The sequence below is a fragment of the Oreochromis aureus genome, linkage group 19 (assembly GCF_013358895.1).
Source record: "Oreochromis aureus strain Israel breed Guangdong linkage group 19, ZZ_aureus, whole genome shotgun sequence".
NCBI classification, from domain to species: domain Eukaryota; kingdom Metazoa; phylum Chordata; class Actinopteri; order Cichliformes; family Cichlidae; genus Oreochromis; species Oreochromis aureus.
This window is the reverse complement of record NC_052960.1, coordinates 10,774,792-10,801,023: the sequence shown is the minus strand read 5'-3', so window position 1 is coordinate 10,801,023 and position 26,232 is coordinate 10,774,792. Positions and strand designations below refer to the sequence as shown.

The 26,232-nt window shown below is 40.5% G+C and overlaps 3 protein-coding genes across 3 annotated transcripts in view; 1 reads left to right on the top strand and 2 right to left on the bottom strand.

The window, feature by feature from the left end:
* Positions 1–919: 919 nt before the first annotated feature.
* Positions 920–14,716, bottom strand: tulp4b (TUB like protein 4b). The gene is made up of 16 exons (XM_039602908.1): positions 14,656–14,716; positions 13,764–14,044; positions 11,895–12,164; positions 11,265–11,393; positions 10,940–11,101; positions 10,588–10,768; positions 10,387–10,494; positions 10,126–10,292; positions 9,543–9,767; positions 9,048–9,282; positions 8,477–8,600; positions 8,209–8,353; positions 6,912–7,005; positions 6,677–6,820; positions 3,145–6,572; positions 920–2,883 (listed from the first exon to the last, which is right to left on the bottom strand). Exons 2-16 carry the CDS (start codon positions 13,779–13,781, stop codon positions 2,767–2,769), a joined length of 5,547 nt encoding a protein of 1,848 aa, XP_039458842.1. The 5' UTR covers positions 13,782–14,044; positions 14,656–14,716; the 3' UTR covers positions 920–2,766.
* A 487-nt stretch (positions 14,717–15,203) lies between these two features.
* On the bottom strand, positions 15,204–17,265 carry myct1b (myc target 1b). The gene is made up of 2 exons (XM_031737090.2): positions 17,128–17,265; positions 15,204–16,260 (listed from the first exon to the last, which is right to left on the bottom strand). The coding sequence occupies exons 1-2, from the start codon at positions 17,180–17,182 to the stop codon at positions 15,764–15,766; spliced, it is 552 nt and encodes a 183-aa protein (XP_031592950.1). The 5' UTR covers positions 17,183–17,265; the 3' UTR covers positions 15,204–15,763.
* Positions 17,266–18,870: 1,605 nt separating this feature from the next.
* Positions 18,871–26,232, top strand: part of syne1b (spectrin repeat containing, nuclear envelope 1b) — a 76,223-nt gene continuing 68,861 nt past the window's right edge. The window contains exons 1-2 of the mRNA XM_039602887.1: positions 18,871–19,014; positions 20,100–20,383. Coding sequence (XP_039458821.1) covers positions 20,317–20,383 — 67 coding nt within the window. The 5' untranslated portion in view covers positions 18,871–19,014; positions 20,100–20,316. The remainder of the gene's footprint in view (positions 19,015–20,099; positions 20,384–26,232) is intronic.

Sequence of the window (26,232 nt, the reverse complement as noted above, 5' to 3'; positions counted from 1 at the left end):
GTTATTACACTAACTGCAACATAGATTTTTGTTAAGCATTTACTTAGCTTTATGCTAAAATCTCTGACTGCATTCTTTAATTCTTATAATATTACAGTTGTTCTGTCATACTAATAATTGATGAATCTGAAAGCAAATTGCTCGTATCTTTTTATATTTCTTTTTCTTTTAAAGACTCCTTTAAAATATAAAAATTTTAATTTTTTATGTAAACTGTAATTTAATGTTATTGCCTACAAAAATGACGCAAATATAACCACAACTATTATGTATCAAAGCACAACATGGAGATTACTCCTTGGCCTCTCAGCAAGAAGATCCTGGGTTTGAATCCACCAGCCAGCGGGAACCCTTCTGTGTGGAGTTTCCATGTGCTCTATGTCTTTTGCAGGTTTCTCTCTCAGTCCAAAGACATGCATGTTAGATTAATTAGTGAGTCTGGTTTCTATGTCATAGATTGGTAATCTGTCCAGGTGTCCCCCTTTCACTCCATGGGAGCTATCCATGATCCTCATCTGGAAAAGCAAAAGTATTATCAGGAAAGCAAAAGTATTTTTTCCAGCAGACAAATTTGTCAGCCGGAAAAATATATATGTTTTTGAATAAATATCTGTAATTCCAGATATTTTTTTTTAATCCAAATATTCTTAGATTAGCGTGCTTGCCTGAATTAAACAGCATTTTGTGGAATACGCTAACTACAGAAGACAACTTTGACAAAGATGCATACAAAATGTCAAAGTAAAATTAAATAAACAAATTAAAATATTTTATATCTACAACTGTATTAATATTTCTCCCACATTTAATGGAAAGTGAAGAGCAGGTCTTTTGCAATCACTTCCATTGCATTAGTTTGTAAAAGATCTAATATAAAAAATAAAAAGAAATAAAATAAAAACAACAAAAAACATTTTGGAACCATAGATTTTTATTCCATTTTGGCCAGCTTATAGGTCCCCAGAAAACCTACAGTCATATATTTTTTTTGTTTCCATCACAAAATAAGAGAAAAACAATCAGGCAGCAAACCATTCGGTTATTAGGCAGTATTGCTGATAATAACTGACACGCACTGTTGCTAAAATCTCTGAAGCTGCACTGAATAAAAAAAGCTGAAATGAAAACATCTGCACCAAATGTTCTGTAACTTTTTGCAAAATACTTTCCAGTTAAAATAAACTTCTAAAAACAAGTGACAGATTTCCAGATATGATCACATTTTTTTCTTTATACAATAGCACCAAATCTACATGAATCTCACTCCCACTAACGGGTCATCTCTAGCAACTTATGAGTATGTTGTAGTTAATACCTCTGCATGTTTATGTTCTCATTCTTTTTTCTGTAACATCAAGAAAAAAAAACCCCAAAACAACTCAAGGTGCAATGTTAAAGCAAAGGTGAAATACAAAATTATTAAAATTAGCAACATACACACATATTTTTCTAAGCACATAATAATGTTAGGTCACTAAATACACAGAGCAAGCAGCATTACAGTTTCTTTTGCAGGTACGACATTAAGTTCTGTGTAGGTAGCATTATTGCACACAAGCTCTATCTAAAGCAGCACTGGTTTCCAAAATAGGCAAACTACTGTACTTCACATTCAAATGCAGAATTCAAGTAGCATCTTAAACACCCAGTGGAAACAAAACAGAGCCAACCAAGTGAAAGTGATTGAAAAGATCTTAATCGTTACCGTGTAGATTTATTCTGGGTGAGATGAGATCTACATGACATCATTTTCTGCTAATTTCCTAGCAGGCATACTTTCAGCCAAATGCTTTTGGCTAGATATGGCACCCATAGACTTACTGTACACGATTACTGACAACTGTATCCACAATAGTTGATTCTGAAATCAACAAGGAAATAGAGAATAATGTTTCTTCAATCGAAATGTGTTTAAATTTACAAGTGGAAAAATGAACACACCGTCAGGTGTTGAATGGGTTGAATGTACAGAGGCCAAAATAATACGATTATGTTCATTGCAGCACTTCATGGAAGTAGCATAAAGAGAAAATATATAAACTATGGCAAACTGTACTCAACTTTTCATGTTGCAGCTACCAAATTTATATATCCCTCTATTGCATGTTCAGCAAATTGAACATAATGTTGAAGACATTCAACTGAAAAAAAATCCAAATGAGATTATAAATAAATGTAATTAAATACCTATAAGTGTGATATAATAAAACTGTATAATATATCTACTTATTTCTTAATACGGATTTAAAATAGTGCAGCGTTCATATAACATATGGTATGGCTTAGTGAACGTGTATATCAATTTTGAACGCCACTTCAGACTTATATATTTGCTGTGCTTATTTCTTTATAAACACGACAAGGTTATTAATTTGCAATTCAATAGCGAGATAATGTGTTTGATACTACAGATGGCACTAAACCTCCAGACTGCTTTTAAAAGTCACTGCAACATAAGTTAGTTTGCATTTTTTTCTATCCCAGAAAAAGGTTTGTTTTTTTAATCTAATATATACCATATCATAATAATTATAATAGATTGACTACATGACTACATTTAATATATGAACTAGAAATTATGGATTCACTTAAATCTCTTTCATCAACACACTGATTGTAAATTGCCTCCATGTGCAAGACTAGCTTGTACATATATTAATCTCTTCTTAATAAAACAGGACATTTTCTCCATCGTAGCCCCACACGCTGGAAAGTAAGACCGCTGAGCTCTGTTGAGTTAGTGCACAGCAACACCAAATGACCTTTTCACTTTAGCCTCTGAGTCACATTTGCCAAGGCAACAGCAAATGCTTGCACGGCTGAGAAAGGATACTGGAAATCCAAGATATAAGCATTTCCATCTATCCGCCCAAACTGCATCACCTAAAAAAATTGTAGAAGAAGAAGATATTTCAGAAAGAAAGCAGTAACCAAAACATAAGCATTGTGAAGCTGCTTTTTTAAAGCTAAAGCCCAAAGATATACAAGATGAACAAGAGCAGCAGATCACTGCACGTGTAAAGCTGATGTCATACATGTTTGGTGTTTTTGCTTTAAGGGCTGAAGCAAAAATAGAAAAATAGAAACCCCTATGAGATGAAGAGACAAATCATTTTTAAATTCACTAATGTTGCTTATCATTACCTGTCTACCATCCAGTTCGATCTGAAAATTCTTTGCTGACTCCTGGGTGACTCGACCTCCAAAGTCAAGCTGGTACACCTGGGTGGCCTCATTCCACAGTGGCTGTTTATTGGCCATAACGTAGACAAACCCTTGGCTGCCTAAACTACGGTCCTCCCTTTCATTTGCCTTGCGACACTTTATCTCCTCCAGCTCACTTGCCATACGCATGCTGCGCTTGTTCTTCCAGCTCTTCTTACTACTCTGGTTCTGGTTCATTAGCTCGTCACCGCTAATGAAGAGCTCTGGCTCACTCTCTGAGCTATCCTGAAACTCATTTGTGGTCCTGTTCATTTTCTTTGTTTTATTAAGTTGTTCTCTCTGCCCCTTGGGCTTCTTTTTCTCTCTGCTACCAAGCCTCGGGCTCGCAATGAGAGTGTTGAAATCAGACAGCGCACGCCCTTCCTTTCTGGATTTGCCCTCAGACACAGTGGGCATGTTGGCCTCCTCTGCCCGGCTGTCAAGCCTTTTGCGGCTCTTCTTGTTGAAGCGCTCTGACTCTTGTGGGACAGGGCTTTCATTCAAGGATGATGGCTCTGGAAAATTATTGGCAGATTCTGCGAGATCTTCTGTGGCACTTTTGGATGGTGGCAACTCGGTAGGTGGGGGAGGAGGGGGAAGAGGAGGTGGGGGAGGTGGTGCAGTAGGAGGAGGTGGGGACAGTATTGGCTTCTCCAAAATCTGGTGAGTTTTGGTTGGGAGTGGAGGCGCAGGAGGATCTTGCATGGGCGGTGGGCAGGGGTAAGGGTTCCAGGGGTGGAGGCTGACCGGGTGCAGTTGGAGTCCGGCACATGAGCTTGCTCCTGGGTACAGAGGAGGGAGAGGACAGCAGGCCAAGTTGGCCAGATTTGGGGGATAGCCCGGTGGCAAGACCAAATTAGGGTCCTGCTGAGCAAAAGGGACAGGACCAACCACTTCATTTGGAGAACACTGTTGCGGAGGGTTTTGCAAAGTCTGAAGTGGGGGTCCACTGTGACCCACCCCTGGAGGAAAAGGTGACAGGGATATGTGGTAACCTGATGGAAAAGTAAGAGTGCTTGTGCTCGGACTGGTTGGAGGTTTAGTTGTGAGGACAAAAGGAAGCCGAGTCACATCAAGGTGCTGAGCTTGACTGATAATAAGGGGAGGCGGTTTATGAGGTGGGGGAGCTAACATTGTTTGATCCGGGGTGAGCCAGAAATCTTCTGTGGCGGAGGTGTCCCACTGGTAAGGCGGAGGGCGTTTTACTGTCAAACTGACATCACCAAGAGTCAGCTGACGTACTGATTTTTCAAGGTGACACTGCTGATTTAAAGTCTCATCCTCAGTAAATGCAGAATTAACATACACTGTTCTGTCCCGACTGTTGTCAACGCCACCCAGTAGACTGTAAGATGACTGAGATGCCATCGGCGAGGCATTTTTGGAGTGCACTATGATGGTACTGTGATGCGCACCTTTCCCTGGTGGGAAGTCCTGCCTCACCACTGTTCCACCTGCAATACCACTACTGGTAGTTCCACCTCCACTGACACTAACACTGGTGCTGCTGCTGTTACTACTGCACTGTGTGCATGTGTATAAGGCAGTGGGCACCCTCTGCTGGTAGGAAAGGGCTAATGCACTGTTCATTTTAGCTTTAGTAGGTAGTGTCCTTGAGCTGTCCATCATCTGTGGCACTTTGAGGCCCACATCCCTTCGTTCACGACGTAGAGTGGCATGAATGAGGCTGCTATCAATTCTCTGGGGAGGAGGAAGTGTAGCTGTTACCTGATTGGCTGGATCAGGGTAAGGAGGGGGGTCTCCACTTGGTATTGTGTATCGAGGGACAGAAAGACGACTTAATGTTGCTGAGCTGTATGGAAGCTGAATTTTTTTATTCTCTGAGGAAGTGACTTTGAGTGTGGCTGAGCCCCCAATGCTGTGCACAGCGTATGCATTCTGGTTGCGAATGAGGCGCCTGCGTGGCCGACATACCTCCTCCACATTGCCACTGCTGTCAAAGGTCGTGATCCTTTCATACCCAAGAGGTGTTGGGTACTGTAAGGTGACAGGATGAAGCAAAAATTCATCCTTTTTCAGGCAGGGGTCTGGTGCCAGGATACTTGGGCTGTCACAGTTTGTGATGAGAGTTTGAGGAGGAGCAGCAGCTGAAGCTGCTGCTGCAGACACTACAGTCCCCGGGTACGGAGGAGGAGGATTTACCTTCCTCATCTGAATCTCTACAGACCCATCTGTATCGTTAAAGGAGGGAGGTAATATACGTGGCAGACTTGGCTTCAGAGTGTGTCCATGGTCTCCCCTGTCGAGCCCTGGCTCAGTGGTGGGAGGTGGCATCTGGGGAAGAAGATGAATCTGTTGCAAGGAAATGGTAGGATAGCCAGATGGAGGAGGGGGCAACGACATTTGGATCTTCAGTTGCTGCTGCATTTGTTGATGCTGCCTCTGCATCTGTTGATGCTGCTGCTGGATCTGCTGATGCTGCTGCTGGAGCTGCTGCTGCTGCTGCCTCATCTCTTGGATCTGCTGTCGGATTTGCTGCTGCTGCTGTTGCATCTGCTGCTGCTGCTGCTGCATTTGCTCGTGCTGCATCTGCATCTGCTGCTGCTGCTGTTGGATCTGCTGTTGCTGAAGCTGTTGGTTCGTCACTTGCTGTTGCGTTTGTTGCATTTGTTGATGTTGCTGAACTTGATGTTGCTGTTGTTGATGTAGCGTCTGCTGGTGGTGCAGCTGCTGTAGCTGCTGATGCTGCTGCTGCTGCAGCTGCTGCTGTGACTGGGACGGGTGATGGTGTTGCTGTTGCTGCTGTTGCCCCTGCTGGTGGTGCAGCTGCTGTAGCTGCTGGTGTTGCTGCTGCAGCTGCTGCTGTTGCTGCAGCTGCTGCTGTGATTGGGATGGGTGATGGTGTTGCTGTTGCTGCGGTTGCCCTTGCTGCTGTTGATGATGGTGCATTTTCTGCTGCTGCTGTGTCTGTATTTGCTGTGACTGTTTAGATGGCTGCTGGCGAGGCTGCTGTGAATGAGAACGCTGTGAATGAGGCTGTGGTGGGAGATGGTGAGGTGGAGGTGGGGGAGGTAAAGTGCCAGGGAGAAGAGGACCCATCTCCAACCCATTGAAGATCACCTGACCAGGGCTGGTGTATCTAGTTGGCACGGGATATGGCGACGCAACAGCATCCTGACCATGATCAGTGACAGGGACAGAGGCTGCTGCCGCTGCAGCTGCTGCTGCAGCAGTGGCGGTCGGGTTGGTCAGAACATCAAGCTGAATATTCTGATTGGCCAGAAGAGACTGAACCAGACCAATACTCTGGGTTGGGGACATGGCTTGAGCTGGGCTGTGGATGGGAGCAATGGGAATGTTGACTGTACATGGAGGATTGTCTCCAGCCACTCCAGATGGCCCCATCACTATATAAGAAGACAGAGAAGAAGAGTATAAGCGACTTAGGATGATAATAAACTGATGGGCACGCAAATTAATTTATTTACATCTTTCTGGATTTCCTCTTTACCTGGTAAGTCATCCTCATCCTCGCTGAACACATTGGGGTTGAACACAGGCAGGCTCATAAAGTCATGAGAAATCTTTCGCACTTCTGGAAGGTAGATTGTCATCTGCCTCGGTTGCAAATGAAGCAAACTGGTCTTATAGATGACTGGAAAAGAAGAAAATAGAGTTGACTCGAGAAGGAAAACGAAAGTAACTGTTGAGTAAAGTCATGTATATGTGCTGCTTTTGGTTTTTACCTGCGCCAAGATTTGTGGGGAGGAAAGAAGCAAGTCCCACAATTTTGAATTTTGTCCCCCAAATATTAGATGTCACTTGTGCAAGGTAATTGTGCTGTGAAGCAGAAAATTGAAGATAACGGGAAAGAAGTGAATAATAAGTGTGAAAGCTTTGCTGCTAAGCACATGTGAACCTACTTCCAGCACACCATTGACTGTTATAGTCCATGATAAATAATTAAACTGATGACAGTGCCCCTTCACTAGTTTTCCCTCTTGATTTTCCCCTGATCATGGAGCAAATGCACACCTACATGACCAAGTAAAGAGTGTAATCTGGGTTTAAAAAACTTAAACAGAAGCTAAAGTGTTTCTTGCTTATGGCTTGTAGGAGTTTAATTATCTGCAGCTTCACAGAGTTAACTACAGCAGAGCCCTTAAAGCGCGAAGGCTGCACACATCTGCTCACTTGGCACATCAGCAGAAACTTAAATTTGTGTACCTTACTTTAAATATTGCTGAAGTAGAGACAAGATTAATGTGGACCTAACAATAAATCACAGTATGTACTTTTCTTTACCTCTGACAGGTGAGCATATATTCTACAGTCAAATCATTTGTTACACAGTGGCCATCATCCGTTTGAGTGCTGAACTTCATCACAGCAGTTGGCTGCCTAAACTAAATGCTTTTCTTCTAACCATGGATGGGTGTATTGATAGTTCAGGGGGCTGGAGGCTATCCAAGCTGCCACAGGGCGAGAGGGTACACCCTGGACAGGTCACCAATCTGTTTCAGGGCTAACACAGAGAAACACACAACCATTTGTACTCACATTCACCAGAATCACCAATTAACCTAACCCCGCTAAATGCATGTCTTTGGACTTCAGGAGGAAGCCATAGTACCTGGAGAGAGCCCAGAGCATGCAAACACAGAAAGGCCATGGCCAGATGATGGATTTGAACTCAGAACCTTCTTGCTGCAAGGCAACGGGGATAACTGGCCTGTGCTGCCCTAAATAAACAAATATTTTTCTTTTTTTTAATGCTTAAATTTAAAGTCAGTATTTCCACTATGGTAGTAATGATTACTGTATCATAAATGAGTGACAAATCCTTTCTATAATAGACTGTGAGTTTGCCAATCATTAAAGGATCTAACAAAAATATGGCAGCCCAGTAACAAAGAAAACATTATATTCTAACATAGGTTGCTGTGAATTACACAGTGATAATAATGCAGGTACTACAGTATTACTAGCTAATGAGCATGAGCTGTAATACTTGGCAGTACATTGTATTTGGCAGGTCATTACCTCCGTAATTCCATCCATAGAAAACTCACGCCTTGTCAGGCTGGGTGACCGAACGGGAGGCTTCTTTGTTGGTAGGCGTGGCGATCGCTGGCCTTCTTGATTGGCACGTGAAAGTTTGGGAGATTTTCTTGATTCCATGTTCAACCTTTGAAACAAAGACACATTTTTACACCTTATAAAATCATTTGGAATGATGAAAAAACAATGCAGGAGAAAATGTGCAAAAAAATAAAAAACATTTATATAACTTCAGACGTGTTTTGGTGACCTGTTTCCGCGAGATAACTTTGGTGACTTCTTCCCGACCCACTCATCGCTCAGCTCAATGTCACTGGAGTCAGAGCAGTTACAGCTGTCGGTGTATGAGATCATGGGATTGACGCAAACTTCCTCTGAAAGAAGCACAGCAAAGAAAAATAAGAAATAAAGTTGAGTTTGAACAAAATATCTACAATACACCCACTAACATACCATTAGTGGGCAACCTCTGCATGAATAACATTAAATGCAACACGAGTGCAGCCAGGTCACGACATACTCTATTCCTGTATCAGGCCCCAGACCATGTTACATCAGAAAGCAACACTCATCACCACACTCTGTACTTGTTCTTCCTCAAGGTGAATGACGAGCGCACAGCACAAATATGCACAGAAACAAGGTGCATACAAGATGACCCTGGGCAGGTCTATTTTCTGTTCCACCCCTAATGCATTTTGTGTTTACTTTGGTTCATGCCCATTCCAAACTGTGCAAAGTTTTCACTGCAGCTAAAGACAGAATGAATAGCGACTTTTAAAAGATTTAGGTGAAGTGTTTTCTTTCAGGTCTAAACCCACCTGCCTTGCCATCAGTTTTTGGATCCATAATAACAAACTCAGGCCGAAGTTTACTGATGCGCCTTCCTTTAAGAATAGGCACCAGTCCTCCTAAATATTCTAGATACAGCGTGTAGCAGGGTCCGCCTGCTTCAGGACTGTCCTCAGCTCGCTTCATGGTGCAGTGGAGCCTCTCGTTCCCTGCTGTGGGATAGCTGACAAAGTCGCGGATGTTGTTGGGGTCAGGAATTGGGGGCTAGAACAAAGAAAGGAAGGAGCTGTAAGACTGCTGGACACTCAAATGAAAACATGCCCCTGTCAGCAATTTTCCTTTACTCGCTGTGCAATAAAGTTGGTAAGAAACCTATCTCTGACAGTCACTGCACACTAATGAAACAGGGATCATTGCACCTCAATGGTGTATATGAAAAGCAGTGGTGAAAAGCATCACTAACACCTGACCATCTGCTGTACCAAAAAAGACCTGATGCAGGATTGCACATTAAACTTTAATACCTTGATGGTGGGGATAAAAGCAGTGGTGACATAAGAGCAGAGAAGCGAGGGCATGTTTAGTTTCCCGACATCTTTCTCCTCTCGCAGGGCGCTGGCAATGCCTTGCTGGCATAAAAGTTGGAGGCTGGCCACCCTGTGCTCCACACGGACCACATAGAGAGCTGGTCCACATGCAAGGAACAGACGGGAATCTCTGTGACCCCAACAAATGGTGGTGATGGGCCTCTGAAAAAGAACCACTGAGAATAAGAGACTTCCTGCAGACGTCAATAGCAGAGCAGGTTCGCTAGTTTCTGTTTTATGCTACTTCCTATTGCTGACTTTGAGCTGAAACAAAGGTTAACACCCTTTAGGTTAGATTACAAAACAAACAATCTACACCCTTATATCTGGCAAAGTGTCAATCCTAATCTTTGTTGTAGTTTGCTTTCAAGAATGTCTGAGAACGGTTAACAATTGAAAGAGGATTTCTACTAATTGGTCCTCACTTGTGTGGATTTCATGAAATATGACACAAGGTTTATGTTCATTATTATAATTTTTTTAAGCAAAACATCTATCCCTTAATTTATGAAGGACTAACCTGCGCCGGTGTTTCCAAAGTGTAGATGTGTTCACCTTGGACATTATAAAACTTAACAAGGGCATTCCTCATGATGGATGCACAAGCTGAGTCAGAAGGGAGCCCATGTCTCTCCATGCCAGCCACAGCCAGGAGGTCTCCCTGGGAGCACCACTGGGCCTCAACGTCTTTGGTGTAAAGAAAAAGGATATTTACTTCACATGATTAACAGTACATATCACTAAAGTTGCAAATTAACATACTTAGGTTCAGAGTTCATACCTTTAAGCCCTGAGCGAATTATAGTAGGAGAGAGGTCATCATAGTTATTCATCAAACTAATATCTCCTGATAAGAAGGTGACAGTCAACAGAGGCTTAACTCGCCGCACTTGGAGGAAGAAAGAAAAGTACACATGTGAGTCTTCCTCAGGCAACACTTTTAATTAAGTTACACGAGCTGAAGGGCAAACCGGTTTAGTACCTAAAGGCAGAATATTGTCATCGGAGTCTGTGTCGCTCTCTGTGCTGTCCTCGACTAGGAAATCGGGGCAATTCCAAGACATGCTCACAATCCCATCAGACTCGTGTAACAGAACATGGGCAAGCATCCTTCCGTGACAGTCCATCACAATTACCTGACCATCTGCTGTTCCAAACAAGACCTGAGGGGACATTGCACATTAAACTTTAATAGTTGACTAGATAAACAAACAAACCCATTTCACTCACTCACTTCAAGATTATGACATTAGTCCACAACACCTTTACATTTTTGAATTATACGTAATTGTAATTATCTTTTAAGTAGTACAAATTCAGCCAAACATTGGTACCTGCTGATCGTCAGGGGTCCAGATGCCACAGGTGATCTGGCTCTCCAGATTAATCTCAGAGGACCAGTGTCTTTGACCGCTAACCGAGCCAACTAACACAAACCCATCTCTGTATGCAATGAGGGCTTGAGTGCCATCATGGGACCAAGTGAAGTCACTCACCTAATTTAAAGATTTCTATCATTAGTGTAATTACACAAGAGGTCAGCGCAAAGAAGATACAGCCTTTCTGTTGCATCAGTTGGAGTACAAATGTGTTAAATACCATAAATTTGGAAAACAAATCAATTTTAGCTCATATTTGCAAAAAAAAAAAAATGTCTACCTGGGCTCCTCTGTCATTCACTAACTCCACAGACCATCTTCCTTCATACTGAATCCACACAAATATGCCTCCTTCCATATCGCAAGTGGCCAGCTTCTGGAAGGGTTCATTCCAGCGCACCAAGACAACCTGCAAATACCCCAAACACCATCAGTTTTTTTTCACCACCAGAGGAACATTCATCGATATAAAAGCTAAAGTAGTTCAAAGAAAAATCTACTTACAAAGAGGAAAAAAATAATAATTTCAACAGCAGTAAATGTGTTTTAATATTAATGGCACACAATAATGAAAATGCACTCTGTTCATATAGCATTTAAATTTTTTTAAATGTAATAAAAATTAGCATTTCAGCAAGATGAATCATTTTACAAAGTATGCTAATGCATAGTCTCTGTAAATATAGTGCGCATTTAACCCAATTTAGTTCTGTAATATGCAGGATTGTTTTGTTTTAATTTATCTATTCAAACAGTAATTTCTTGATTTTACTCTGCTGTTGCAAAAGTTCCTTTACGAGTGGGTTGGATCAGTAAGAAAATCATTATTTTAGTAGTGTAAAATGAAAGCACAGAGGTCAAATTCTTATTTATACGTTCAACTCATTGCAAAAAAAAGAGAAAATCCCACCTCGCTGTTGTGTCCTCGCAGGTTAAAATTGATTCTCTGAGGTGTACTTCTATCCCTCCTGCAGTGACTCGATGTAAACGTCACCCCGACGACTCCTCTCCCGTTCCCTGTGGCGAGCCAACCCTCCTCATAGTACCGTCTCCGGCACACTGGCTTGTCCTTCTCACTCTTGGGGACCCGGCCTTTCCACGAGAGGCAGAGGATGTTGGAGTCGCTGCAGAGGATGGGACCATGTTCCACGGCGGCCAACATCCCTACTGATTGACCAGGCTGGCAAGCGAAACAAAGAAAGAGAGTTTCAAATAACACCATGCTTTCAATTGTAATGAAGCTAGATAATGAACGTTTTCAGTTTATGTCAGTGTGTGACTCTGCATTTACTTAAAACTGCCTTTTCAGTGAAGCTCAGGGCATTCTGGTATGAACACTGTCATGGTCAACAGGAAGCTCGGCTGTGGTTACTAATGTAAAATATGAAATAGTTTAGATTAAAAGCTTATTGACCTTTGAAACACAAGATGACAGAACAATCTCAATACAAGATCCAAGCTTTCCTGATGCTTCCAGTCATATCATACAATCTTAATAGGCAGTTGCTGTTTGCCCAGTACAAATTTCCTTCTTTTCTGAGCACTTCTGGACCTTGGCAGTTCATTCAAAGGCCTTTTTTGGGGTGGAGTTTAATCAAAGCAGCTACAAAGATTGAACTTTCAACATCAGCTTTAAGGGTGATTTTGGAAAGAAGTCTTTAATGTAAAGAGAGAAAAACTGGATTTTCAATATATGCAAAGATAAACAAGGGGCTAGTGATATAATCACAAGATATGGTAAGACTTTTCTGTATAAAAATAAAAACACAGCTTTGTGTATGTTCCTTTTAAACAGAGATCATCAAGATGATTCACCTATGTTATCAAGTTATGAGCAGGGAGTTGGTTCAGCTTTATGTTGCCTCCCAGAGGCGTAAATTTGCATGTTAAGAGAAAACCTCTGAAAAAACACCCAATTAACGAATTCAGGGATATCAGTGGGCATCATCTTCCTGAGCTTATTTGCAGGTACCAGACTGGCGAGTGAAACCAGGCACTTACATGACTTACAGGTTCTTTGATAAATTCCATCCTAATGATTTTCATTTGTGTGAACAGACTTTACGCAAGTACACAAGTGAATCACCAAATGTGCTCTGACACCAGTAAAATCACGATGTCTGCTGCTCATAGTGTTCTAGCTGTTATTCTATTATTCACTGTCCATGGAGTGGCTCCAGGATTTGTCTCTAGATTACATCATCACGACAGTCTGTGTTTTATTTCTTCATATTCACAAACTGAAAATGAGAGGAGGACTAGACGAAACATGTGAATTGCAATTTAGGGCACAAATATGCAAACCACAGTATATTTTTAAATCCTGTCTCCACAACGTAGGTTAGACACATTTCATTTTTGGGCGCATTCATTTCGCAGCCTACCTACTCATTTGGATTTACATGAAAATGTCTGAAAGAGCTCACATAGATATTGTAAAGTAGAAACCCAAGATTTCCCACATTAGCACAGGAGAACCTTTAAAATGCTCTTTTAGGTCCCCGTAGTAGCTTTTAAACAATGTTATTTTATAATACTGATTTCACTGAACACAATATTTTACAAGTACGACAGAAACAGCCAAATTTAGTCTGGTTTGCTTTTAGTTTTTGGGTGTCTCTTCTGCCATTTAAAATCAAGATCTGTTTATGAACAGTTTCGATCCTACGTGGTATCGTCTAGCACACTACATAATAAGTAATAGCATTTTATAATATGGCTAGGTAAAGTGAAAAATGACATTCAAATTAGTCTGGCAGCAGATAAATATAAAAAATACCTCATAGTTCCTGGACATGTTGAGTCAAAATTCCTCCATTGAAGGTGTCCATATTTCCATTCAGATGGTGCACTGGAGGGTAGTGGCTGCTCTGCTCTTGATACTTACAATAAAATCTACGGGGAAGTAAAATGCATCATACAGCCAAATGGTGTCCAGCTCTACATTCACCCAAATCAAGCAGCTCTACACTCCAGAGTTTGCCATGAAATGACTTGAGGCTTCTTTGCCAGTAGCCCATCCCATGTCTTCCTGATGTGGCTCCAGAGAGTTGTGCAATCCTGTTGCAGTGAAGATGAAAAAAAGAGGAAAAGAGGAATGTTGTTATTCAACAAGTAAGGTAATCAGAGAGAGAGAGAGAGAGAGAGGTGGTTTTTGCTTTAAATAGCATCCTTGTCATTCAGTGCATCAACCTTGAAATTCACAGTGTTTCTCAGTCTCTATGCAACAGCAACACTGCATTGGAGACCAAGGCACTCGCAGTCTCCATGGGTACTGATACTGTCTGTTCCTTTCCACCACCACAGCAGCAGCAGCAGCAGCCAGACAAGCATAAGAACTAAAATGCCCAATATTTTACACGAAGCAGACCCAAAACATATCATAGTGCAGCTAACAATAATATAATTGCATCTTATGACTCAAACTCAGGTTTGAGACTTTAGCACCCGATTACAATCGAAATAAATTACCCATCCTTTCCTTTATAAAGGTCTCCCACTACATGACACATTACATCAAATGATTTTCCCATTCAAAGGCGTCTCACCGCATGCAGTAGTCTGAATGACTGAGCGCTTACGAGACAAAAACAAACTGCGGTGGTAAATGAATGCATTCATTTATAAAAGCGACTGTGGGGAGAAAAATATATCCTATATGTTGTACGTACCTGACACCGCTGTAATCACGTACTAATCCAGATGTAGTCGGCGCACAGTGCGGTAGTGTTGCCAGGCACTTTTCCGCTGGCGCACTTTGGGGTTGTGGCTTTAACGCGGGTTGCCATGAGGCAGGTAGCACGTAAAATAGACCAATCTTTTCAAGTTAGTACAAAATAAAAGCGTCAACACCCATGATAATCGTCTTAACAAGCGCTGGAGGTGACTATGTGCAGTTCATTTAGGTGTCTTATGATATGGAGGCTCGTCCACGGGCTGTTAGCATATAATAAACATTAGATTCAAAACTGCACTTCAAAAGCGTGTATCTTTCATGATGGCAACCACACAAGGCGCACCCGATCTTTGCGACGTAAGTTGAGGTGACATTCTTGACACAACACCTTGATGTAATGCGTGCGCTGGTAACCCACTGTCCCACCTTTCTGCCTCATGTTCAGCATCATAAACAAGAGACATGAATTTCATTAAATTCACATGTGTGTGAATTCTATAACAACACATTCAGACATTTAAAAATAATTATTTTTGTTCTTTATTTGCTCTCATGGACACACAATCAGGGGCAAAATCTGCCCTCAGACCCTTTTTTAAAAAACCACATTTGGTAGTTTACAGGTTATGAGCGGTCCCGTTACAATGAATCAGTTTAAAGAATATCAATCAGTGACTGTTTTTGATAATTAACTAATCAGTGGACCACTTCCAAGCTAAAGCGAAAACAGCTTCCCCGATCTTCCTCAGTGTGCAAATGTGCCTCTGGTGTCCGTTTATAGGTCATCACAAATGGATATGTAACATTTATAGAAGACAAAATAGGATGGCCATTATTATTTTGTCATTTGCTGATATTTTATGAAAAAAGTGAATTATAAGGAAAATAATGTGCAAATGTATCAATTATGGAAACTGCAACCCTTATTCGTGTCTTTAAACAAAAGCTGAGCTGACACTTCATGCTTCTAAAAGCATCCTCTTCACACTGCTTCAAAGTGAATCATGCACAGACAGCTGTCCCTTTAAAGACAATGCAAAGCCAGAAAGTCTATTGTTATCCACTGAACTGCTTCAGTTCTTGTTGTATTTATGTGGACTTTTTCAGGTGCAAGTCTCTTCAAAGGCATGGATGACAGTGTCATATGCAGGAGGGGGCGTCTGCGAGGGTAGAAAACCTTTAAGCCCATTGTTGCCCAGCCAGAAGGAATGCCTCTTGTTTGACACAAGCGATGCTGAATCAGATGAGTTTGAAGGCGCTGCATCCTCAGACACCTGGGTGTCATCTCCCATATCTAGGGCAGGCCTGCTCTTCTTGGGCAGTGGGCGAAACGTGGATGTCTCTGCACCTGGCTTACTCCCCAGGGGGCCAACTGGCTCGAGAGAGGGCTGTCTGTAGACGCTCAAAAAAGTGCTTCGGTACAGGCCCAGCTGGCTGCTCGTGGCATCGTTTGTTTGTGAAGCGCCAGATTTCTTTTTGGAGTGCCTGGTGATCCTGGCTGTAGCCCGGCGCCTGGATCCCCAGGTCAGCAGAACGTAGATCAAAGCACCCAGCAGCAGGCCCACAAGCACAGATAAACAGAAGGCTAGAATCATATCGCCTGGAAACAGAGAAACCATGCAAAGTCTCAGAAAAGGGACTGCAGAGGGATAAAAAAAAATAATGGCTGGAGATATTTAGCTTAGAGGGAGATAGGATGGATTGTGTTGTTCTCATAATGGGTAAATTATATATCCAAATGGTAGTTTCAGGAGAGGAACAGCTAAGATCTTAGAGTTGTTTGGAAATTTTCCTCCGGTGTATTGATTTATTGTTTCTGGGAAATGCTATACTGGGCTACGATGTTACATAAAACCTTACATCATACCTGGTGTGTGGGTTTTTTAGTCTGTGTAGTATCAGTGTGATGAAGCGCAAACAGACCATTTCATTTATGTCACATGTATAAAAAATTACTCAACATTTCCATCATCATTCTTGTCCAGAAACAATGGAAACTTTTAAAATCACGTACCAAAATTGGACAGGCGCACAGAAAGCAATTCATATGTTACATAAGACATCAAGACAGCTATAGCAAACAAAGCCTATCACAGATAAAAAAAAAAAAAGTTCTACTATAGAAGAAAATATAAGAAACTCAAAGGAGCTATTTTAAGTGCTGTATACTTGCTTTTCTGACTCTGTCTACAGTAAAGAATTGCATCCAAGATACCTGAATAGTACTGAAGTAGCAGCAGGACTCTATTTTGGCCCCAGACCATTCAGTACTTGTTTGACTGATCCAAAAATAATGTGCATTTCAGTATTTTCTAGTGATCTAATTTTGGATTGCAGGTTTTTTACTGTGAGACTGTATGTGTTGAATCAAGTGAAGAACTATTGCATCTATATTTTACAATACAAAACGTTGTACTTTTACACAGTGTAGGCTACAGCTTTGGGAAAGAAATGCAGATACACTCACCCAGATTGAATGATTTGTCTATTTCCAAAGAGGGATCCGTTTTATTTTGTGCCATTATTCCACTATGAGCCCAGCTCTAGATTCCACACAGACGGAGAAACACTGAGCTTTTTCCAAGACAGACTTTTTGCTTTTCCCCCCCCTACAGTGTTTGCTGTGGCGGAAACTTTGCTGTCATGCTTCCTTCCCTCTCTGTCTTTAAAATTAGCAAATGCATTGCTTATCTGTGTGGGACATAACACAGGGAAACAAGCTCATTTCCTTTTACATCATTTCCTTACGATCAATACTTTTTAATGAGCCATTATTGACACTTTTTTTTACATTTAAAAAGCAGGCCATGTCTAAGAGATCTATTACTTATGTAACAAATATCTTCAGATCATTCAGTATCATATAAAAAGTTTTTCATGGATTTTCAGGTAAGTCAGAATAAATAGTCTTTCCTCATGTGCCTGAGAAAGTTTTCAAGTGTCTTGACAAGGTTCTGGATAATGAAAACCTAACCATCCGCTTAAGAGTCTGCAGGGTATCAAGCTCTGGGTCTCTGTGGGGATTTCCTTCAATTGTTGCTGTGTTCCCACTTCATTCCTGCCCTAAGAGCTTTCAGGCCAACAGCACAGCCTGAACCACAGCTCTCTGGAGCTCTGGACTTCTTTGTATTTTTGTGTTCCTCTGTTTTTTTTTTTTATAAGGTTTCATTTCAAGTTTTCATTTAGTTAAAAACGTGTTGTTTCTAGGTAAAGGAGCTGATGCTCATTTTTAAGACTGTCATGTCACAGAAAGGTCCAGTAGGTGGCGCCAGACTACTTGCAATGACTTTTATTTCGAGCACTTGGTTTGCACATAGGTTTTGAAACATATTAAGGTATGATAGTGTACGGACTTGCTTCCCTTTAGGGGACAAAAAAAAAAAATTGGCAAGCAATGGTTCGTACAAGTCTCTAGGGAATTAATATAAATTTAAATTTAGCACAAATGTGTGTTTGGTCGATTATTTCTTTGTAGTGACAATGATTCTTGGCTTTAGTGGGTGTCTGTTCTAATCATGCCACGTTTAGGACAACTTCAAGGTGGTGTTCCGCAAAATTTAGACATAAACACAAATTAATTTCTTTACTTTTTGTGCTAAGTTTAAGTAATGAGCTCTGTGTGTGTTTGTATCATCAGGTATCAAGAATTAAATGTAATACATGTCAACCAATACATGCTCATGCTTTAAGCCATTAAGTCACTTGTAAATGTTAACAAGCAGCCCTTTTGCAGAGTAGAAGTGATTAAACAGTCTACTGAGGTCCCTCTAAAGATTCACGCTGGAGGAGGATTTTTTTTTAACAATCTGGCAACCTGAAAATAGCTCTTACTAGCATATAACGCAAAGCACATTAAATATTAATAAAGTAATTAATTACAGATTACAGATGATCTTTAATAGCCTTGTTTATTGATGTGCATGCAGTGTATTAAACCACCACAGTGTTTCTTTCATTTATGCCATGCACTATTTGCTAAACATTTTAAAATGTTATCACTTTGCCATCAAAAGTAATTTATATTTAAAGGGCTATATACCCGGGAATCATCTGTGTTCTGCGGAAGAACAAACCCATTGTTCCTATTAAATGAATAAACATATAAATAGAATAGAATAGAAGGAATGACAGGAACTTGACCACACATTCCCGAACCCTCCTCCTGCAGCGTGTGGTGCAGCTTCTTGCCAGCAGTTTGCCGCTCAACTTCTTGCGGTTGCGAACTCATCGGCGGCTGCAGCGCTTCACGCCACCATGTTTCATTTTCGGAGTTACCAATGGCAACGAGGCAACACACGCGCAGCACACAGGCACTTCCTCTGTGAAGTTACAGTGCTCTTCAGTGCTCAATGCGGTAAGATGAAATGTCAAGAAGCTGCTGCAGATTTCTTGATTGCTGATGTTTCATTCATTTGGCCTCCTGTTTAATTACCTGTATTTTGTGCGCTCGAGCGTTTTCGTGCTTGCTCTTGTGTGTGTTGCTTCTGTAATGGTTAATAACTTCCTCTCTTGTCGAGCTCGCACATGCACACACATTGGATAGCTCTACAGCTCTGCCACTTTGATAGAAACTAGTTAAGCGTAAAGTAACTTGCCTGTAGGTCTAGTAACGCATGGGAGCTTTGGATGCAAAGCTTGGTGTCTAGCTAAATTCAACATTTACTTGAGCTAATCTTAAGTTACATTTCCTCAGTCGACAGTTTAACTTCCTTTTTTTGTTTAAAAAAACTTTGCTTTAAATAACTGAAAGCATCAGCCAAGTAGAAACCGTTTTTAGGTTTTTTGTTATTGCATCTTACATGTTGAAAACACACACACGCACAAATATATATATATATATATATTTATATCTATATCTGTATCTGTATTTATTACTTCCTGCCAGTTTCTAAGTGCAGTCAAATTCAGTCAAATGTCTTCATAGTCTGTAGCTTACCTATCATGTAAGCAAATATTTGACTGTTAGACAGTGTCATCATTTTTTCCACCAATTTGCAACACCTGTAGTCTTATAGGATCCTATATACACATTTTCTTGAGTGTCAGAAAAGCACAAGTGTCACTAATAACATAAACCATGGCTCTGTTGTCCTTATATGTGTGCCTTCCTGCCTGTGATGCAATAATACGTTTCGTTATCTGTGAAAACATAGGAAACTAAATGAAGTCAAGTATTATTTTTAATGATTTTGCCTGTCTCAAAGGATACTTGAATGATATTAAGAAGTAAATACCAGCAACGAGTTACTTTTGATCACAATCATTTAATGACTTATCTGTTGCAAATATCTATCTGATTAAGACCACTAAGAACTTAAAAGTAACTAACAGGCTCTTGTGAAAGAAATCTTTGGAGACGTTTCATCTTTTAGGTTTTAAGTAGAACAATACAGCAAAATAATTCTGTTCAGTCTCGAGTGATATACCTTTCTGTTGCAGGCGGTGAATGGAAGAAGTGCCTCTATTGGACAGTAGACCTGCTTGTCCCTTCATGAAACCTGAGATTCAATTGGGCCTTCTCCTGCAGTGAAATTAGAAAGAAGCAGAGAGGAGGAGGGAGGAGCAGAGGGGATGTCCCACACGGGACAGTTGTGAATGATCTTTCGCTCTCAGCATCAGTGACACCACCTTGTCATTACAGCTGCAAGGAGACAACATGGCTTCTCCAAGGCAGTCAGGTCGATCGTCTGTGGACATAGCTAATGTGATGCAGAGACTGCAGGGTAAGTGGCACTCTTTTGCTCAGCTGGTTTACGGACACAGCATCCTCTGCTCCTGCACTGCTGCACTGTAATATTGTGCTGATTCAAAGTCTGGCTGCACGCCCATCTGAAGTTTGCCAACATTTGCAATCCAGGATGCTCACACATACAGGCTTACATTTATACATGCTCGCACACTTTCAAAGTAGTATGTGAGCATGTGTGCTTACGGTTAGTAAACCTACTCTTAAAATAAATTTCTTGGCACTCTGCAAACTGTGTTGCCGGTTGATTTAAATAGTTTTAAAATGCCCAAAGTTTGCACTATAACACATGTGTTTCAGTACAAAGTTACACTACACTGCAGCTGACTTGTTCTCAAGCATTTGTAGCTTTTGAAAGCATAACAGAATCACACATTTGGCTAATTTGATATAGTGTGCACATGGTCCCTTTTGTCAGAAGGCTTTTTTTCCAGGTAGCATATAATCGCATTTAGAGCATCAAGAAAAAATAATGTCGATTCCTGCAAATCTTGTGACCACACTACAAGAAGACATAGTGCGTTGTTTGGTGACCCAGACTGGGTAATTAAGAAGTTATTTGGAGGAACACAATTTGATTTATTTTGTGAATACTGTGAAATAAAGCACATGATTCATTTTCTTTGATCAGTTTGTCTTCACAGCTTTACGTCAGATTTCATGTGGGTATTAGCAGGTCAAACTCTTAGTAAAGAGGCACACATTTTTACATCATGTCATTGTCCAAGTATTGTCACCAGTGCAGAGAACGCTGTGCTTCTTAAGTGCTAGAATGCTATTTAGTCAGAAAAGTTCTTTCAGTGAACTGTCTGATTTTTGCGCTTTTGGTCAGAGTAGTCTTTAGTTGTAGGCTATTTTGGTTGTTGTTTATTTTTTGAGGCAAGATAATGATTGCAAGAAACATTTAATCTGCCTCGAGTCTTGATAGGAGATACTGAATCGTAACAACAGTGCCTTCACAAGTGCACAGACAATGCACTGAACAAGACTAAAACCTGACACCCTTTCTGTCCTTGGTAAGAGAATAGGTCGATAACGCGAGTCTCTTTTTGTTGGCGTCCCCCTTTTGTTACAAGGGCATTAGGCCACAACCATCATTTCACAAGTCTGGTCAAGTCTGGCAAAGGTTTAGTTGTATTTCAGATATACAGTATACTAGGAAATTTCACACCTTATGGCGTGTCGCCATAGATACTGTTATGAAAGGTTTGTCTGTGGTTGTGCCAGTGCTGCCCAGTTCCTGCTGCAGAGAAGCCTCATTTCCTGTGCATTGCGCAGCTATTTCAGTTTGCTTAATGGTATTATATGTTAACTAACAGAAGGTTATAATGCGTGACAAAGAACACTTTTGTGTGGGTGTTTTGATATTTTGATGTCTTTTGATGTCTTCATATTGACTGAGCTGTACCATGATAAGGACTACCAGCTCACTTAGAGTTAACTGAAGCATGCTTGGATTGTTTCTTGTCATTGCAGTATTGCTGAGTGATAAATATATGCTAAATCTCTTAGATCTTACAAACAAAATGATAAAAATCCTGTTAAAGTTCACATGATCAGTATCCAGATGGCACGATCTGCACTGCAAAGTGCCAGCCACTGTTGTGTTTCATGCCAGGAAGTGTATATTAGTCACATCTGGAAGACATTAGCGTGCCGGTGATTTTAGATTGCAAGCGGCAAGGTGCTCTTGGCTTTTCCACTGGAAATCATACGCAGCTTCCTGTCAATTAAAGTATCCTACAGAGACAATTATTGCATACTCACTTTGAATGGAGCAACAGATGCATTATTGACAGTAAAGCCATTATGTAAAAAGGTAGATTAAGAACGTGTTGCTTCTATCATGGTTTCCCGCTATTTGCCCCTTTGATTTAAAACCTTTATGATGGTTCACCTTGCAACCTTAAATGCCCCCGGGGAATAATTGATGCCTGTTAGTTGCCAGGTGGAGCATTCGTGACAGGCGTGTTCCTTTCATAATACACTCACTGACTTCTTGTGGGTTTCACTCTAGCTGAGACCGTGTGTCAAACAGGATATGCGGAAACACAGCTGGTAAATTGCGTGCAGTGAATTGCGTGTGGTGATGTGGACTATAATAAATGTCTGCTCCAGAAAAATAAAGACTGCTATCTGATTGCATATTATATAGACAGAAATAAGCCTGTTAATGTGATTTAATGAGTTGTTTTTTTAAACTAAGATGTCTAGTAGAGCCTGATATATTGCCTGGTCCAGGATTCGCCCTTTCTGTGTAGTTTGCATGTACTGTGGGATTTCACAGGGTATTCTAGCTTCATCACAGTCCGCAGACATGCATGTGTTTAGGCTAACTGGTTATTCTAAATTTGTCATAGAAGTGAATGTGAGCACAAAGGTTGTCTCTAGGTGTGACAGAAGAAGAAGATGAAAATGGGTGGATGGATAAATGATCATTTTAAAAAGCGAAGAGCAAACACCGTTCAATCATGTTATGAATATTGATGTTGCAAAGTTCGTTTATCAAGGAGCATTTTGCAACTTGGCATACGTGTGTTTTTTGGCAACATGTATGCCACAAACACAAGTGTCAAGAGTGGAAACAAAAAACTTGTAACAATAAAACAAGATCATTTTTAAACTGTGTTGTTATGTCATCTTACTAAGGACTCGTAAATAAGCACACACAAAAAAAGTTAGGAAAATCTGATGATATTTAAGAAAAAAATGAGTCCATATATCAGATCTTTAAATCTAGTATTATTTTTTTTGTGTTCTTTAAGGAAAGTAAGGAAGTCTCATTGTCTGAATTAGGAATTGCAACACTTACTATCTCAGTGAAAGGATTCAGTCCCTCTGTAACACTGAGTTCCTGGATGCAGAAGAATATCTGGATGTATATCAGTTTATGACATTTAATTGAATCAAGCCAATGTCTTCCAGGTTTTTTTTTTTAAATTTCAATTTGGTATGTATTTGTACAGATATGATGGGAAATATCCAGGTTTCAAAAAATCATTCTAAAAATTCCTTGATCTAGTTCTTGATCTGGTCTGACAAAGTTGCACAAAGGTACAATTTTCATGTGAACGCACTGACAACTTTTTAAATTATTTCAAACAAACTGACGTAAAGTAAGTAAAGTAAAGTAAAGTAAAGCTAACTTGATAACATTTGTTACATTCCAATAATCAATAAACAAAATACTTGAAATGCTTATTATTTGTTCCAGAAGAGAGTTTTACATTTAAAAAAAGGAATTTTTCCATTTTACTCTACTCTTTGATCCTGGACTAATATTATTATGATGATGCAGGAACAACACCAACACATTAATGGCTGATAGACTGGTCTGGTCTTCAAATGCTTTTTCAGTCAGATCAGCAGCCCAAAATGAAGAGATATCCAGATTAAAAGATATAATTAGATATATAGAGCAATAATTGTTTAGCGTCTGTCGCGTTCATTGAGCTGTGAAAATCATACTTTTTGCTAAAACATATTCACAGCCTACATGTTGCCAGTGGTCACACTTTGATAGCCTCTGTGTAAGAGTGCACCCGTTGTGTGCACCACAGTGGATTGTCGTTACATCATCAACAGAGTGACGGCAAGTAAATGAAAAAGAAAGAAAGCGAAGCGTGCATGTCATCAGCTGTAAGAGATGCTTTTACTCTGCTGCGTCACTGACAGCTGGTGCAAACAGACAGCCATCACACTAATTTTACCTCATGAACAAGGAGCCTAATTACTCTCCGCATCATGTTTTAGATTCCTAACATTGTAGAAGCTAGTTATTTCTCTGCAATAGCTTGTATTATGCTTATATGTCTTTGTTTTTGAAAATTAGATTACACCGTTGCCATATTACTATGAAGATAAGTAAGCCATTCTAAGTAACACATTCTCACTCATGCATTTCATATGGGGCTGGCTGGCTTGAGTCCAACTGCACATCATTTCTTGGCCTACTTGATTGTTGTTGGCCTGTTGGAGCTCAATTAGGGCTGCTGCCGACTAAATGGAACAAAAGTGCGCTTTTACAGTGCTCCCAGGTGACCACCGTTAGCCAGTGAAGCTGAGCACCGACTGTACAGTATTTCCAGTGGTATCATCTCTCCTAAGATCACCTTAAGTACCTCATTACTCACATGAATTGCAGGTGTTTTAGTGGTTTGATGTGTTTTGTGCTATTTCCAGTTGAGTGTATCCACTTTATATGCCACTTATCTATTAGTATTATGTCATTGATAATTAAGTATGACACAAACATAACGACTCATGATTGGATGCTGTTTTACATAGTGCTAGGCTTTTATATCCAGATAGTAAGGTGTGAACTACCTGCTACCTGCATCTTTTTACAGGAAATGAGTCTTTTAAACAAAGTTCAGGACTCTGGACAGCTCCTTAACACCATGCTGAGCATCGCACCGAACAGCTGGAACATCAGGAAAAGTTCAATAAGTCTTAAGTTTATGAATTGTTTCATTCATTTTGATGTTCTCGTTGTTTTTTGGGGTGGGATATTGAAAACCAATACTTTTGTTTCCTTGCCTAGAATAATAAGAACTTGCTACTGAATGCCAGATTTGTATTTTTTTAACTCACCGAAGATAATTTATCTGAATTTCTCCCATGCTCCGCTACTGGTTATATGTTTTTGCGAACCTTCCTGCTCCACATGCCGGTTTGTTCACCTTCTCCAGTTGGTACTAGGGGTCTGCACTTCCTGCGAGCTGCTGCCAGTCTCACTGATGCCTTTCCCAAACCCCAGTCTCAGGCCCAAGTCTTTTCCCACTCCATAAGGCATTTTCTTTCCATAAATAATCATAACAATATTGGTCACACATGCTTGGCTTCTTAGCATGATACAGTTATCGTTTGACTCGTACCTAAGCAGGAGTTTATCGGAAACAGTGCCTTTCATTTAAACGACACTTATAATTCGAGGGGCTTTAGACTGAAGAAAAAAGCAGAAAAAAACTGCTTTATATGTTAAGTTGTTCAACCACACCCATATTGGCACTAGTATCCAATATTTTTTCACATGATTCCTGCCCTAGTTGCCTCTGATAGGAACAAAAACAGATCACTTCCTTTGCAGTTGAGATCTTTTCCTGGGTTGGACCTGTCTGATATGGAGAGTTTGGTATTTAGCTGAGCTGAGTAATAGTACCTCTAAAAGCTCATTGTTCTCAGTATGGGCAGCTTTACGCGTCATTTTAAGAGTACCGATAACCTTTTGATGTTTAGATAAAAAACAGAAAAACATTTTCACCCAAATAGCTTTTCTGGGCCAGTTTCACCAGCAGTCTATAGAGCGATAATAATAGAACGGCAACCTCAGGCCTATTTTTAACATATCAGAGAGGCTTTTAGCATGCTGGTGGTCTTGAAAGAATAAAGGGATTTTTCTGCAGGAGCTGAGAAGCTATCGTGTACCATACTTAGTGACTGTTGTATGTTATATATCGGAGAGTTGAGTGGTAGTCAGACTGGTCAGAGCTGAGGGGGTTCTTCGAGGTCTTAATAGAACAATACGGGCACGCTTGAGAGCTTTAACATGCTTCTTTTTGTACAAAGGGGATCCCGGCGTGGGTGTGTCTGCTTTGACGTCACAATAGCACTGACACTGAGAGAGCAGGTGGTAGACATCACTCACTAGACTGCATTAATAATTAAGATTAGTTGTAGCATAGAGAGTTTTGTGAAGAAGTCTAATTTTGTTCTTTAATAAATAAACCTAAATGTAATTTATTTATTTGTGCTGTGAAAAAAGTAACTTGTTTAAGTTTTAGTTTTTGTTTCTCTTGGACATTTTAATGCTTTTAAATGTGTCAG